The sequence below is a fragment of the Xenopus laevis genome, chromosome 1L (assembly GCF_017654675.1).
Source record: "Xenopus laevis strain J_2021 chromosome 1L, Xenopus_laevis_v10.1, whole genome shotgun sequence".
Classification (NCBI taxonomy): domain Eukaryota; kingdom Metazoa; phylum Chordata; class Amphibia; order Anura; family Pipidae; genus Xenopus; species Xenopus laevis.
The window spans coordinates 56,595,192-56,610,334 of NC_054371.1; the positions used below are offsets into that span (position 1 = coordinate 56,595,192).

At 35.9% G+C, this 15,143-nt stretch overlaps 1 protein-coding gene across 5 annotated transcripts in view; it reads right to left on the bottom strand.

The window, feature by feature from the left end:
• LOC108699208 (glutamate receptor 2) overlaps nt 1-15,143 on the bottom strand; it is a 102,340-nt gene that overhangs the window by 7,369 nt on the left and 79,828 nt on the right. For all 5 annotated transcript variants that reach the window (XM_018231155.2, XM_018231138.2, XM_018231173.2 and 2 more), the window contains exons 9-12: nt 14,188-14,298; nt 12,382-12,588; nt 10,973-11,343; nt 4,185-4,383 (exon numbers count right to left, since the gene is read on the bottom strand). In XM_018231155.2, coding sequence (XP_018086644.1) covers nt 4,185-4,383; nt 10,973-11,343; nt 12,382-12,588; nt 14,188-14,298 — 888 coding nt within the window. The remainder of the gene's footprint in view (nt 1-4,184; nt 4,384-10,972; nt 11,344-12,381; nt 12,589-14,187; nt 14,299-15,143) is intronic.

Genomic DNA, 15,143 nt, shown 5'->3' on the forward strand with positions numbered 1-15,143 from the left:
CTTAACCGTCTCTTTCGCAAGCGAATTGTCATCTATGCCTGTTAGTAAATGGTGATGTCCCTACAGATGTTTGAAATGCCAACAATCTGTATTCTTTCATTAACCACTGAATGTGCTAAATATGTTAGTGTCCTAGTATTTTGCTGTTTGAAACTGTCTTCTCTACAATGTGCAAATAAAACATGTTAATTTCGGAATGTACGATGTAGTCCACTGTCGAGTCCATATTTTGACCCATTAACCAATCAGCCTTTGTAACACCAGCACTATAACCTACTTTAACAAAAATTGAACCATCATTCTTTTTCTTTGAATTATTTTTACTGCATATCATTTCTTTGAGCCTCCATGACATTTTATAAGGTTATACTCTCTATTTTCTTACTCATTGTTGCACCCAATTCTTTAAGACATCCTGCTTTCCCTGTCAACAATTTTATATTATACAAAAGGTGGTTTTAATTGAATTAGTTTTAACCAATGCAAGTTATTAGAAGGAGCCTTTGGATATGTAGGACATGGAAAGTATCCTAAATAAAGTTACAAGTTACGCTCAGGTAAGGTGGGTCAAAAAAAGATACTGTATAATATAATACAGAATGTATTCACATGTTACATGATCTATATTCGATAGCATTGCCTAAAATAATAACATTTGAGAATAATCTCAATATAAGACATTAAGGACAACTGTTTCCGTACTAGAAGTCAAGCTAAAAGATGGCTGCCATAAGAAACCCATATATATATATTATCCAAATGATTATTATTAAACCACCGTATTAGAAGAATAGGGTTAAAAATATACATGACAACAAATTGCCTAATTGTAGGAAAAAATAGCAAATACTATTTTTGAGAGAAATCATTTTTTTGCAAGACTAATTTAGCAAACCCAGTGAATGCACTTCTGCATTATATATACTGTATATCCCTTGTACTATTCTCTGTCACTAGTGCTTATAACATAAGTAGCTGTAGGAGTGGTTCTCTCAGTGTATAATTAGCACTTGCTAGGTCTTGCAAACATTGCCTGGGAAAACAAGAGCTGCTATTATAATTTGGAAAGTTTTTAATTTTGGATTTTGTCTAGTATAACTGTTTGGAATAAACCTTATTGTGAGCTAGCTGCATCTCAGCTGTTTCATCACTTTACTCTTTGGGGCACATTTACTAAGGGTTGAATATCGAGGGTTAATAAACCCTCGAAATCGACCCTCGATGTAAAATCCTTCTAATTTGAATATTGAATTAGAAGGATTTACCGCAAATACTAAGATCGATTGATTCGAAGGATTTTAATCGATTGATCGAAGGATTTTTCTTCGATCGAAAAAACCTGGGGATGATGGGGAAGGTCCCCATAGGCTAACATTGTACCTCGGTAGGTTTAAACTGCCGAAGTAGGTGGTCAAAGTTTTTTTTAAAGAGACAGTACTTCGACTATCGAATGGTCGAACGATTTTTAGTTCGAATCGAAGTCGTAGTCGAAGGTCGTAGTAGCCTATTCGATGGTCGAAGTACCCAAAAAAAACCTTTGAAATTCTACGTTTTTTTCATTCGAATCCTTTACTCGAGCTTAGTAAATGTGCCCCTAAATGTGCAGGCAATGCCAGTTTTTCCCATAAGGAAATATGGAATCTTGAAATGTGAAATCTACAGAGCTTCTGTGTTAGAAGCTTCATGAAAATGTACATTTATATTTTTTTAGCCTGTGAAAAAGCTTGGCAAATTGTTCCAAATCATACTGCTGATATTTTGGTATTTCCTTGTAAAATTATTTTCCAAACAGGACATTTTAACAGTTGGGGGAAAGGATGCAGATGGAATAATTTAATAGAATTATTCATCTTCCGACATCTGACTCATACTCCCTCTGTAGTTGCCTTTCTATGCGAGAGAGAGAATTATTCATATGCCCGCCTGTTCTCAGAAGATGTGGAGGCTGTATAACGTGTGCTGCTGAAAAGGTTGGGATCTGAGTGGGAGTATAATGGACTTTGTATCTATACTGCTGTGAACTAATTCAGTACACAGTATGGTTTATCAAAGGTAACACTGCTTCAATTGCTGTTATTAGCACCACCTTTATATGTGTTTTCTGACAGCATTTAAGGTATTATAAAAATTATACAAGAATGATCTATCTATCTATCTACCATCTATCTATCTACCGTCTATCTATCTACCGTCTATCTATCTACCGTCTATCTATCTATCTATCTACAGTCTATCTATCTATCTAGACTTTACAAAGGGGGACCGCTCCAAGTTCACTCTCCCTATTTGTTGCTCCAATCGGGTGCTCTGTCCACAGCGTCCCCACTGCTGAAATTCACTTAGACATCAAAAAAGAAGGACGGCACTCCGGTACATGGAATATACTTTTATTCCAAGCTCATGCAAGGATCCTACGCGTTTCGGGAATCACTCCCTTAATCATAGGCAATGATGAAAATTTCACGAGGTTCAATATCAGGGCTATGATTAAGGGAGTGATTCCCGAAAAGCGTAGGGCGTTGGATCCTTGCATGAGCTTGGAATAAAAGTATATTCCATGAACCGGAGTGCCGTCCTTCTTTTTTGATGTCTAAGTCTATCTATCTATCATCTATCTATCTACCGTCTATCTACCATCTATCTACTATCTACCGTCTATCTATCTATCTATCTATCTATCTATCTATCTATCTATCTATCTATCTATCTATCTATCTATCTATCTATCTATCTATCATCTATCTATGTCAAGAAATGTCTAGCCTTGAGGGATACCTTCATCACATAATAATGCATTGAACAGTGCTGTCTACAGCTTACATTTCCCAACCCTCAATATACTGTATCCTCAATATATTTTAAAATCATTAATTGCTCCAGTCCAAAATTCAATCTATGAGGCATATTTATCAAGGGTCGAATTTCGAATTGAAAAAACTTCGAAATTCTAATTCAAAAAGACCAACCGAAATTAAGTCAAAGGTTTTTTTTTTTTGGTCGAATAGGTCAGTTTTCGATCGAATAGGTCCGTATTCAGCCAAATTCGAATCGTATGAATCAAAGGAATATCGAATTAGATCGATTAGAAGTTTTTCCCAAAAAAACCAATTGACTCCAAATAGGTTCTAGGAGGTCTCGCATAGGCTAAAACAGCAATTCGCCAGGTTTTAGATGGCGAATGGTCGAAGTCTAATTTTTAAAGAAACAGTACATGATAAATTGCAATATTCGAATTTTCGAATTTTTTTCAAATTCAAATCGAATTTGGACTTTTCCCTAGTCGAAGTACACAATAAATAGCTAGAATTTCGAATTTTTTGATTCGAAAATTCACCTCGACCTTTGATAAATCTGCCCATATGTGTCATTCAAATACAATAATAATTGCTGTTAAAGGCACTCTCCTCCTCGCCTGCCTTGTTCCAACCTGATCCGTGCACACATTGTGCATGCATCAATCGGACTGGAGAGTGGGATATTGCAGCAAGTATCTAGTAAAAGGCAGAGGTCTTTAAATAAATGTTTTTTCTATATGGAAAATACTGTCAAGACGTTTACATACCGTATATACTCGAGTACAAGCTGTCCCGAGTATAAGCCGAGGTACCTAATTTTACCTCCAAAAACTGGGAAAGCTTATTGACTCGAGTATAAGCCGAGGGTGAGAAACGCAGCAGCTTCTGGTAAGTTTAAATCAAAAAATTGAGGGTTTCTGCTCCCATTGGAGGTGCCGGCGTCTCGTTTTTGGATGCCGGCGACCATTCTTGGACGCTGGCGAATATTCTTGGAGACTATTCTTGGACTATTCTTAGGCACACGCGACTATTCTTAGATGCCGGCGAACGTTTTTGCGCTTGACCCGAGTATAAGCCGAGGTAGAGTTTTTCTGCATATTTTGGGGGCTGAAAAACTCGGCTTATACTTGAGTATATACGGTAAGTCTTCTGAGACATCAGTCTAATGCCAGTGTTATATATAAAGCCAAAGCCATAGAGCAAGACTGGACTGTTCTTTGCAAGGAAGACATGAATATATGGAAACATAGCACCCAACTAAGGGTTTTTTTCTCTTTAAACAATAATTTATATTATTTAAGGTGCAAGTGAAACCTTATTTTAAAAGCATTTACATTTCTAATTATCAACGAATTAAAACGAATTTGCTAGTAAAAAAAAATCTCTTACCCTAAAAAACTCCTTGGTTGACCCTGAATCCAATGTTCCATAAGCAATTTCTGATTGTTTTGAAAGATCCTCAGCACTTTCAATGGGAGAGACCATCCTTTCAACAGTGAGGAAGGCAGCTAAGTTAGCCGTGTAGGATGAAATTATAATCAGGGTAAAGAACCACCACACACCTCCAACAATGCGACCGGACAGAGATCTAAGTATAAAATGCATTTTTTAAAATAAAGTGTGTGTTGTTGTGAGTTATAATGCGTGTCTCTCTCTCTCTATCTCTCTATATATAGATAGATAGATATAAACATTAGACAAACTTTTTTAAGTAATTTCAAACCCTTTAACACTTTTTGTTAGCATTAAACAGCTTGTATACCTGTATAAACATATTGTACTATGTGCATTTATTCCAATGGGCATTGCATTCATACTTAAGACTTACTTCAAGTGCCCTTGTACCTTTATTTACTTATTTTGTTCTGTATGAAGCTTGTGACATGTATAAAAGAGTAAATTCCCCAAACTGGCCCATCTGCCTATATGTGAGCCTAAATTGAGCTGATATTCAGAATCCAAAAGTGGTTATTGCCTTAAAAGGCTGCATGCCCCCATTTTCCAATATGATCTAGTTGTATGACCTGCCTAAAACCCTATTAAATCATACACTGAGTCATAATTAGTCAGTGTAAGCTGAGCCAAGCTGATGAGTAATATTAAAAGTCAACACATACTAATACTATATCAGATTAACATTAATTCCCTTAAGTCATATACCAGATAAAAGCAAATTCTTTACTGATATTTCAGTTAAAAAAGCACTTCCCATACCCTAAAAACAAATGTGATAGGCAGGAGGGGCCCTCCAATAACGACACTCTCAGCATATGCATATACAATATATAAGCACCTAAATGTATTTTGTTGACCATTTGCCAAAAATATTATATTCCAACTGTACTGACGTTGCTACACAACATTGTTATTTAAATTCTCAATGCCCTGAATCAGATATATCTATCCGTGGATGAAGACTGATCCCCAGGAACTAAGGTTACCAGTGTCTGTTGGCTATTGATTATGTTAAATGCTTTTTTTTAAATCAATGTTCATAACTCAGTATTATTGTTGTTGATGCAATTTTCGGTCTACAACCATGCAGCATTGGTCGGTCTGTACACATTCCTATTTATAGTTATAGTAAAACTGCATAAATAACAACAACTGCTAAATGAATCTTGTTATTTTAATATATGCATTAGAATATATTAGTTGTGAAATTTTGCCTGATTATTCATCATATGTGTTAGTTTAGGAAAAGGTTATAGCTAATATTCAAGAGGGTTCATTTACATATTGATGCCATTCATTAAAGTTGCATGGTCCTAATTACGCTCCCCCAATAGCAAGCGCCATTGTGGTCACCTAGTCAGTTTAGATGAATCTAATCTATATACACTATATACACCTATTGATGCACTTGTAATTTCAAGACTCCTACTGTGGGTTGTGCCATTACATGCAGCACACCTGCACACATTAACAGTTTGGTGTCAAGTTATACCATCCAAACTCTAAGGGGGTTATTTATAAAACTGTGAATACAAAAACTGCAAAACAATTCGGATTTTTTTAACCAAAAAAAAAATCAGATTCTTTCCAGAATTCATTATACCCTGAGGCTGAAAAAAGTCAGAACCACCATCTCCAAGCTGTAGCGGTCCTGTAGAAGTCGAATTTTATTGCCAAAAGCCAGATTTTGGTAGGAAATCTGACTTTTTGCCAGGAAACTCAGTTCATAAAACTCAGTTTTATTCAGATTTTTTTGCCCTTACCGATTTTAGCGAGCTTTTTCTATGATACATAAGGTCCAATTGGCAATTCGGAGATGCTCTGACTTTTTCAATAGAAATAATGGGATAAATTCAGACTTCAATAAATAACCAGTCATAAAAATATATATTCCAAAACATTCTTTCAAAGTTTAAAAAATGTATTCTTTATTTAGCATAAATATTAAAAAGTAGGCATACAGACCAATTGATGCTCCGCCTTACGCGTTTCATGCCCACCGACACTTATTCATAGGCATATAAATGCCTATGAATAAGTGCCGGTGCATATGAATGCCTATGAATAAGTGCTGGTGGGCACTATACGTGTAAGGCGGAGCATCAATTGGTCTGTATGCCTACTTTTTAATATTTATGCTAAATAAAGAATACATTTTTTAAACTTTGAAAGAATGTTTTGGAATATATATTTTTTTGACTTGATATATGTGCCCTTTTGAGCTGGGGGCTATATTCCAATGCTTTTGGCCCTTTTTGACAGGCCTTTATAGATTGCAGCAGGTGGTTAGTAATTTTGGATTCAATAAATAACCCCCTAAACATTTTCAGAGCAATTGCATTTAATTCACATGAAAATGCAAGAGCCTGAGGCAACTTCATTTCACACATGAGATTTTACAGGAATTGTTGGGCAAACCACTGCATGGAATGTAAAAATCATTGCCAATTATCTCTAAAGTAGCACTTATTGGATCCTATGTGATAATTCTGTAAAATAGATTTTGCATATATTACTCAGATAAATCCTAAGGGAAAGCTAAACCTCGCTGCCTCCAAGTTACCTCCCCACAATGTTCATTACACTGAAAAGTGTCCCTATGTGTTCAGAGGAGACATCTTTTCCCATTATGGATCCTTTTCTGTCAGATTAAAGGAGAAGGAAAGGTTAAAACTAAGTAAGCCTTATCAGAAAGGTCCATCTAAATATACCAGTAAACCCCCAAAGTAATGTTGCTCTGAGTCCCCTGTCAAAAGAAACACTGCATTTCTTTCCTTCTATTGTGTACTCATGGGCTTCTGTATCAGACTTCCTGCCTTCAGCTTAAACCTCATTGCCCTGGGCAAGAGCATGCTCAGTTTGCTCCTCTCCCCCCACCCCTCCCTTCTCTACTGTAATCTGAGCCCAGAGCAGGGAGAGACTCAGGCAGGAAGTGATGTCACACCATATTAATACTGCAGCTCCTATTCTAAACAAACAGAGAGTTTCTAGAGCTTTTTACTCAGGTATGGTAAAACATTCTACAGAATAAATATAGCATTCTAGCTTGCACTATTGCAGCTAATCTATTGGCAATAAAATGCCTCCGTAGCTTTCCTTCTCCTTTAACAACTCTAAGAAGGCAGGATCATGCACATTGGAGGCTAGGTCCAGGATCAACTACTGCTCGTGTTCCTGTAAGCTCCATACCTGCAAAGTGGAGGAAGAGGATCTAAAGTGGAAGAAGATGGTGGAAGAAGATAGTAGAGAGTCTTGATTTCACTGTAGTAGTAACGTATTAAAGCCTCAACACCCATAACAGGAGCAATTTACAGCACATTGAGCAACAATGGCTGATATATTCCCTTTCAGTCAAATTCATTTATACAGTAAATGATTATGTTTAGTAAACAGACAGAACAGAAAATGTTATATGCTTAGCCAATTATACTTACAGCTTATATTAGGTACAATGCAAATTGTAATCTTAGCTTGCAATTTAAAAAATTCATTTGAATAAACTATGTCTGGATATGTAAGATCATTTGCTTATACCCCTGGAATTGATATCTTAAGAGATCACAGAACCTTGAGCTGTGATTACAGAACGGGGAATTATTTTGCTCCTTCTCTAACTACATACACTTCAGCTTTTAAAAGAAACAAAAACATGTTGTTTTCCAAATTGTACTGCTACAGATTTACATTATTAGTATTCATTTAATTAGAAGGTGGAAACAAGTCTGTATAAACATTGTATAAATCTGTCACCTAAATTGATTTTAGCGGTAACAATATATATCTATATATAGTCTATATATCAAGTGACTCAGTTCTGTAAAGTTATTATTTTAAAGACAAATTCCTTTTAAGTCTACACCAATCATCAACATCCTTCTTTACAGGAAAATGATTGCTCCATGAGGCTCCAAGTCTAGAACCATATACTAAAGTGCAGAACCACCAAACATTCCCAAACTCAATAAATAGCAGGTCCACAGAGCATGATTCAGTCAAACAAAAGGTGCTGCAGAGGCTGGGAATGCTGGTTAAAACTGTCTGCCTGCTGGAAAAACATGGCTGTTCCTTGTTAAATTATTTTGTTTATTTTGTGAAACTGATCATATGTGCCATTTAATCACATATTTGTATGTGATTTGTAAATCTCTCAACATCAAATAGTCTTAAATACCCACCCAGCCCTACAGATTTACATCAATGCACAAGGAGGAATACTTATTTGCTATCATTTAGGAATAACCTTTAAGAGGTGGGTAGACCCTTGAATGTCACTGCAAGTACAGGTGGAATAAAAGAAGATGGAGAAGTACTTCCACTCACCCTTCACCTACAATATATTTGAAAGACGATAGATAGATAGATACATAGAAAGACAGATAGATTAACAGATAGGTAGACAGACAGAATATAGATTGATAGACAGAGATTGATAGACATATCCCCCCTCCCCAGCTGTTCTCCTAACAGTGTAGGGGGTATTTCTATAAGATATAGGATCAGACCCCCCTTGGGGGCCCTGGTGTAGTAGTTATACTGCAAATTTACAAGTGTCAGGCATCTAATGAGGAATCCTCTGCATCCCTGTTGGTAAACTGATTAAACAGATGTAATATTTGCACCAGATCTAGGTATTCACAGTAACCAATCATGATGCAGCATTTACTTGTTAACCATTTGAAACCAAATATACCATTGGTTGCTATGGGTTCCTAAACACTGTGCAAATTTGACACATTTGAGATCACCTAATAGATGATGATAAACTGCAGAGTTCTGTGATCTGTTTAGACAAGTACAGCCTTGGCTCTTAAATTTGTTCCAGGTTCAATCTGATATCATCTCCAAACTCATCTCGAATCTACTGCACTTCATTATAATATAATATGGTGAGCAGGTTTGAGCCTTTGCATGTTGTGGGTGTCTGATCTTGCTGCACAGCATGTAGTGAGTAAATATGCAGCGTGGCGTAGATCAAAGACCCAGAACTACTGACTCTATGTGCTGATACAATGGTTCTTTTATTCTAATGCCATAGTCAAAAGTGCAGGCCACATAAAGGTTTGCTAAATGGTGCATCTGGAATAAAACGGGACAGAAAAGCACCAAAAATGAAATAACAAATAACAAAACTTTAGAAGGTAGATATTAGCAGAAAATGTCATCAATAAAGGAAAAATGAGTGACATCAGACAGTCAGCATGGCTTTTATGAAAGGCCATTTATACCAAATGCATATTTCTATGAGTAGGCAAGTTGGAAGCCTGATCAGAAATCTGCATAGCTTGTGTAAATAAATGGGTTGATCACCTAATTAAAATAACGTCTGGTATGATGTAGAGAGCGGTATTCTGAGATAATTGGCAACTGGTTTCATTTTTTATGTGTAGTTTTAATATTAGTTATCTTTTTGTTTAGCAGTTCAGGACATAGTTCAAATCTGATAAATGATTATATATTAAAGTAAACCATTGATGTATACATCCAACTGGTGTTGTTCATATGGTCTAAAACATTATTCTTCATATGATTTTTTGTTTGCACAAAGACCAAATGGAGAATGACCATTCAGATTGCTCACATTGTACTCCACACTCATCTAATTAGATTTGAGCCTGGAGAATTGTCACCAGCATGCACTGCAATTATTTCTGCATGAACTCATCACACCACTTCTGTACCACTAGCTGTTTCACCAAACTCATGAGGCTCTTTGACGGTCTTCCAAATCATTCTAATCAATCTTTGTTATTGTCTATTTGCTTCACACACACAAAACTATTTTGGATTAAACACTTGGGCATCATTTTGCATAGTAACAAAAAGTGGCACAATATGCCATATTTTTTGCCCAAAATGCAACACTTTGTGCTTGCCACAAACCAATACAAAAATATGTGACAACATTTTGCACAAGCTAATATATAATGTGAAATCCCACATACCCATGACTAAATGGCCACTAGGTAATAGAAACATGTCATGCACTTGTTCTTCCGTTGCATGAAATGTGTTAGGTGCAAAAAATATAAAATTGCCTTTATGGAAATGGCAACATCTTGCACTGAGCCTTACCCAAATGAATAGGCACAACTGTTGCACTAGGGCAAAAGAACATAAGATTTAACCACTTAAATAGTGTTTTAATAATTGCAAGTTTGTGCATATTTAGCACCTGCCATTGTTTTTCCTATATTAAAATATAATACTCCCCATCGTAAATAGATGGTTCGTCATGTATAGAATTAAAACCTCGAGTGTCTGTATTTCTTCTGTATAGCTGTAAAGCAAGAAGCCAATATAAAATCAGTTTAATGTGCAAAGTGAATGGAACACAACGTTGCTGGAAGGACTGATTCCATAGCTGTCCCCCAGCACGCTATCCTTTTTTCCCATTACAGTTTGTGTCGAATGTAAACTGTAAAATGGGAATATGCAGCAAAAACACGGTACGCCTCCAAGAAGGCATAAAATGACTGGAACCTTATGCATTTTGTAGTCTTCACATGGTGTATATACTTTCACTGAGACAAGCAGAGCTCAGGAGTACACCCTTCTTATTACCTTGCTGTCGCCTGGGAAGAAGCAAACTTAAAACTATATCTAATTCATTCTACAGGAACCGAAAAAGTAATAACTGTCTCTTAAGAGCAGTGAATATATATCCACCATGAACTCCGCTTTAGACTAAAAATGCACAAAGCAGAAGAAAATAGGTAACCAACCTTGGCGAAATATCGCATCCTTGCTGCATAAAGGCACCAAGGGAAAACCAGAGACTATTAAATATCCCAAACTCATTAGATGACTCGTTACTTTGTGTTTCTCTTCCATCTTCAAATTCCTCTGTATGCCACTCGTATGGACTAAATCTGCTGACCAGGAATAAAACTACACTGACCCCAATATAAGCAAATACAATGCACATCCAGATCTCATATGCTAAAGGATCAAGAAAAGAAAACACTCCGGGTTTTGACTTCTGAGGCTTCTTGATCATGATAGAGATTCCAAGACTCATAAAAGGCTTGGAGAAGTCAATCACTTCTTCTCTCACTAATGTTATAGTCAGTGGAGCAATGGCAATGTCTGCTTTCTGTATAAAAACAAAACAAGAAAAAAAACGGAATTATTTCATTATAGAACAAGGTTAGTGTGGCATTCCCAGTTGTCATGCAACCCAAGCAAAAATCAGTTTTTCATTTTTGGTTATTGAATATTATATATAATATTAAACATACAAAATATGGAAAACAGTTTTTTATGATGGACTATGAACTAGTGATTTTACTTGCCGCTAAAGGCATGCAATATCAGCCATAATGGATGCTAATATTATTTTTCATACCAGCTTGTATTCTTATGCAAACAGCTTTATTATATACATATGGGATCCATAATCGGGTTATCCTAGTAGTTCTGAAATTCCACAATAAGTAAGTGCTAAGAACATGCAAGTAGTAGTTAATGCTTCAGTCCATATAAGGGGGAAAGGTGATAGTATACAGGTATAGGATCCCTTATCCGGAAACCCAATATCCAGAAAGCTCCGAATTACGGAATAGACTCAATTTTATTCAAATAATCCAAATTTTTAAAAATGATTTCCTTTTTCTCTGTAATAATAAAACAGTACCTTGTACTTGATCACAACTAAGGTATAATTAATCCTTATTGGAAACAAAACCAGCCTATTGGGTTTATTTAATGTTTAAATGAATTTCTAGTAGAATTAAGGCATGAAGACCCAAATTACGGAAAGATCCGTTATCCGGAAAACCCCAGGTCCCAAGCATTCTGGATAACAGGTTCCATACAGGTTTTACAGATAAGAGATCTTTCTATAATTTGTATCTTCATACCAGAAGTCTACAAGGAACTCATGTAATCATGAAATAAACCCAATAGGCTGGTTGTTATTTTTCTCCAATAGGATTAGTTATATCTTAATTTGGATCAAGTACAAGGTGCTGTTTTAGTGAAATCACTTTAAAAAAATGTAATCAAATGATAAAAATGGAGTTTATGGTCGACAGTCTTTCCGTAATTTGGAGCTTTCTGAATAATGGGTTTTCTGGATAACGGATCCCATACCTGTACTACAAATAGGCTAAGTAGTATAAGGTAGACTTACCCCATATACTAATTCTCCAACCATTCCATTCCAGATTTTTGTTTCAGCATCTCTAGCTCCATACTTGCCATCAGCAACGATTGTTAATTTGTATTTAAAGCCACAATGCCTTGCAATTTCAGCTGCCAAATCAACACAGTATCCTTCATAGCGATCATTTCCTTCAAACTGGTCTGCATTTTTCTTAAACATCACATATGGAGCTTCCTAAAAATAACCCAGTTTGTTATCCAGAATTTGTTGTTTGATATAAATTAAACACAAATGTTAAAAAAAGAACAATACAATTTTATAGTCCTTGATTTTACCAGAATCACAGATTTATTTACTGGCTCGCATGGTGTGAGCAAGAGCTCAAAGACATCAGCACAGTGGATGCTCCCATTCTCAACTTTCCTGACTGTCAGGAAAATTTTTAGTACACACATTTATCAACCCTGTGTCACGTTATCAGAATGAGTTTGATGTGTCTTGCTCTATGGGGCGATAGTGCTCAGTGCTGCCAAGTAACAGCATTGAGCACTATCACCTATCAAAAATCCAATTGCTTGATCTTAAAAATCATAGAGGGGGAGAATATGATTCAGACATTGCATTTTTCCAATGAGAAAAGTAAACTGTTAAATATTAAAGGAAAACTATACCCCCAAAATTTAAGAAACAGATAGTTCATATCATATTAAGTGGCATATTAAAGAATTTTACCAAACTGGAATATATATTTAAGTAAACAATGTCCTTTTCATCGCTTGCCTTGAACCACCATTTCGTGATGGTCTGTGTGCTGCCTCAGAGATCACCTGACCAGAAATACTACAACTCTAAGGGCCAGCTTTATCAAAGGTCGAGGTTAAGTTTCGAATTGAAAAACTTCGAATTTCGAGCTATTTTTTGTGTACTTCGACTAGGTATAGTCCAACTTCGACTAGAATTCGGTCAATTTTTTTGAAGAACTGTCTCTTTAAAACTTCGACTTCGACCATTCGCCACCTAAAAGCTGCCGAAGTGCTGTTTTAGCCTATGGGGGACCTCCTAAAACCTGTATGGAGGCAATTGGGGGAAGTTAAAAAAACTTAGAATCGAAGTACGATCGAAGTACGAAGTAAATTCGGCCCACTTCGACCCCAAAAAAACTTCGACCTCCATCTGGGTTGGTTTTTTTTGAATTCGAAGTTTTTTTAACTTCAACCTTTGATAAATATGCCCCCCTAACTGTCTGTTAATTGGCTCATGTGACCTAAGAAGTATAGTTTGTTTGATTTGTTTGTGTGCACAGTGAATCGCATGATCCCAAGGGGCGGCCTTTTTTTTTTTAAAATGGCAGTTTTCTATTTATGAATACCCAATGGGTATGGGTTATGAAAATGGTTTATTTACATGAAGCAGGATTTTACATATGAGCTGTTTTATGCAATATCTTTTTATAGAGACCTACATTGTTCGGGTGGTATAGTTTTCCTTTTAATAATGTGGTATTAAGTATAATATAGTAGTTCAATATTGACAATTTTGTGCCCAGTAACAAAAAGTGTGTTCTACATACTAATATCTGTAGTAAAATTGGAAAAACCTTAAAAAATTCCATTGCCTCCAGGGGGAAATATAAATGTAGCACTCTGCTAAAAAAAAGTTGCCAATTAATAATCAGTATGAAATGATTAACACATTCAACATATTTATAACTAATGTACTGAAAAGATCTCTACAATTGTCAGCATCCAGCAACTGCCAAAGTACATGGGTGGTGGCGTTTCAAAAAAATGACTACAAATATCATTAAGTAAACGCAAAAATGAAGCACCTTACCAGGATCGTAGTTACAACAACCGTTTTGTTTTCCAGACCCATTGAATCATTCGCTGACAAAACATCTGAAACCGTAACAACCATTTTGTCGACTTCGCTCCAATAACCAATCTGCCAAATGAAAGCCACGAATAGAATGTAAGGTAGACAAGCCGCAACATAGATTTTTTTAAAGAAAATTCTTCGTGGATTTTCAGGTTTGCAATAAATATTAACGTTAAGTAATTAGATCAAAGCAAATCAATTACTTCAAATGAAACAAAGACTTTTAAAAAACAAGTTGCCTGTATGCTGTGCCTGTAAAGTTAACTTTTAGTATGTTATAGAATTCCCAATTCTAAGCAACTTTTCAATTGGTCTTCATTTTTTTTAAAATAGTTTTTGAATTATTATATATTCTTCTTCTGACTCTTTCCAGCTTTCAAATGGGGATCACTGACCTATCTAAAAACAAATGCTCATTAAGGCTACAAATGTATTGTTATTGCTTCTTTTTGTTACTCATCTTTCTATTCGGGCCTCTCCTATTCATATTCCATTCTCTTATTCAAATGAATACATGGTTGCTTGGGTAATATGGGCCTTAGCAACCAGATTGCTGGCACTGCTGCTGAATAAAAAGCTAAATAACTCAAAAATGAAAAATGAAAACCAATTGCAAATTGTCTCAGAATATAATTCTCTACATCATACTAACAGTTAACTCATAGGTGAACAACCCTTTTAATTTATATTTTTTATGGCTTCCATCTTTTTTATTTCACATTTTGTTGAGCTGACACTTTTCCTTGGTTTCAGTACAGGTTGTGCCATGGGCAGCTTCAGAAAATGAACTCTAGGGAGTATAGTTTGTCCTGAAACTGAATATTTGATTTCCAGAGTTCAGAACAGCCCCGGAGCAAGGCTGCTGCAAATGATAGATCACTAAGGGGAACAAAATTGCTGTCTAGTAAAGG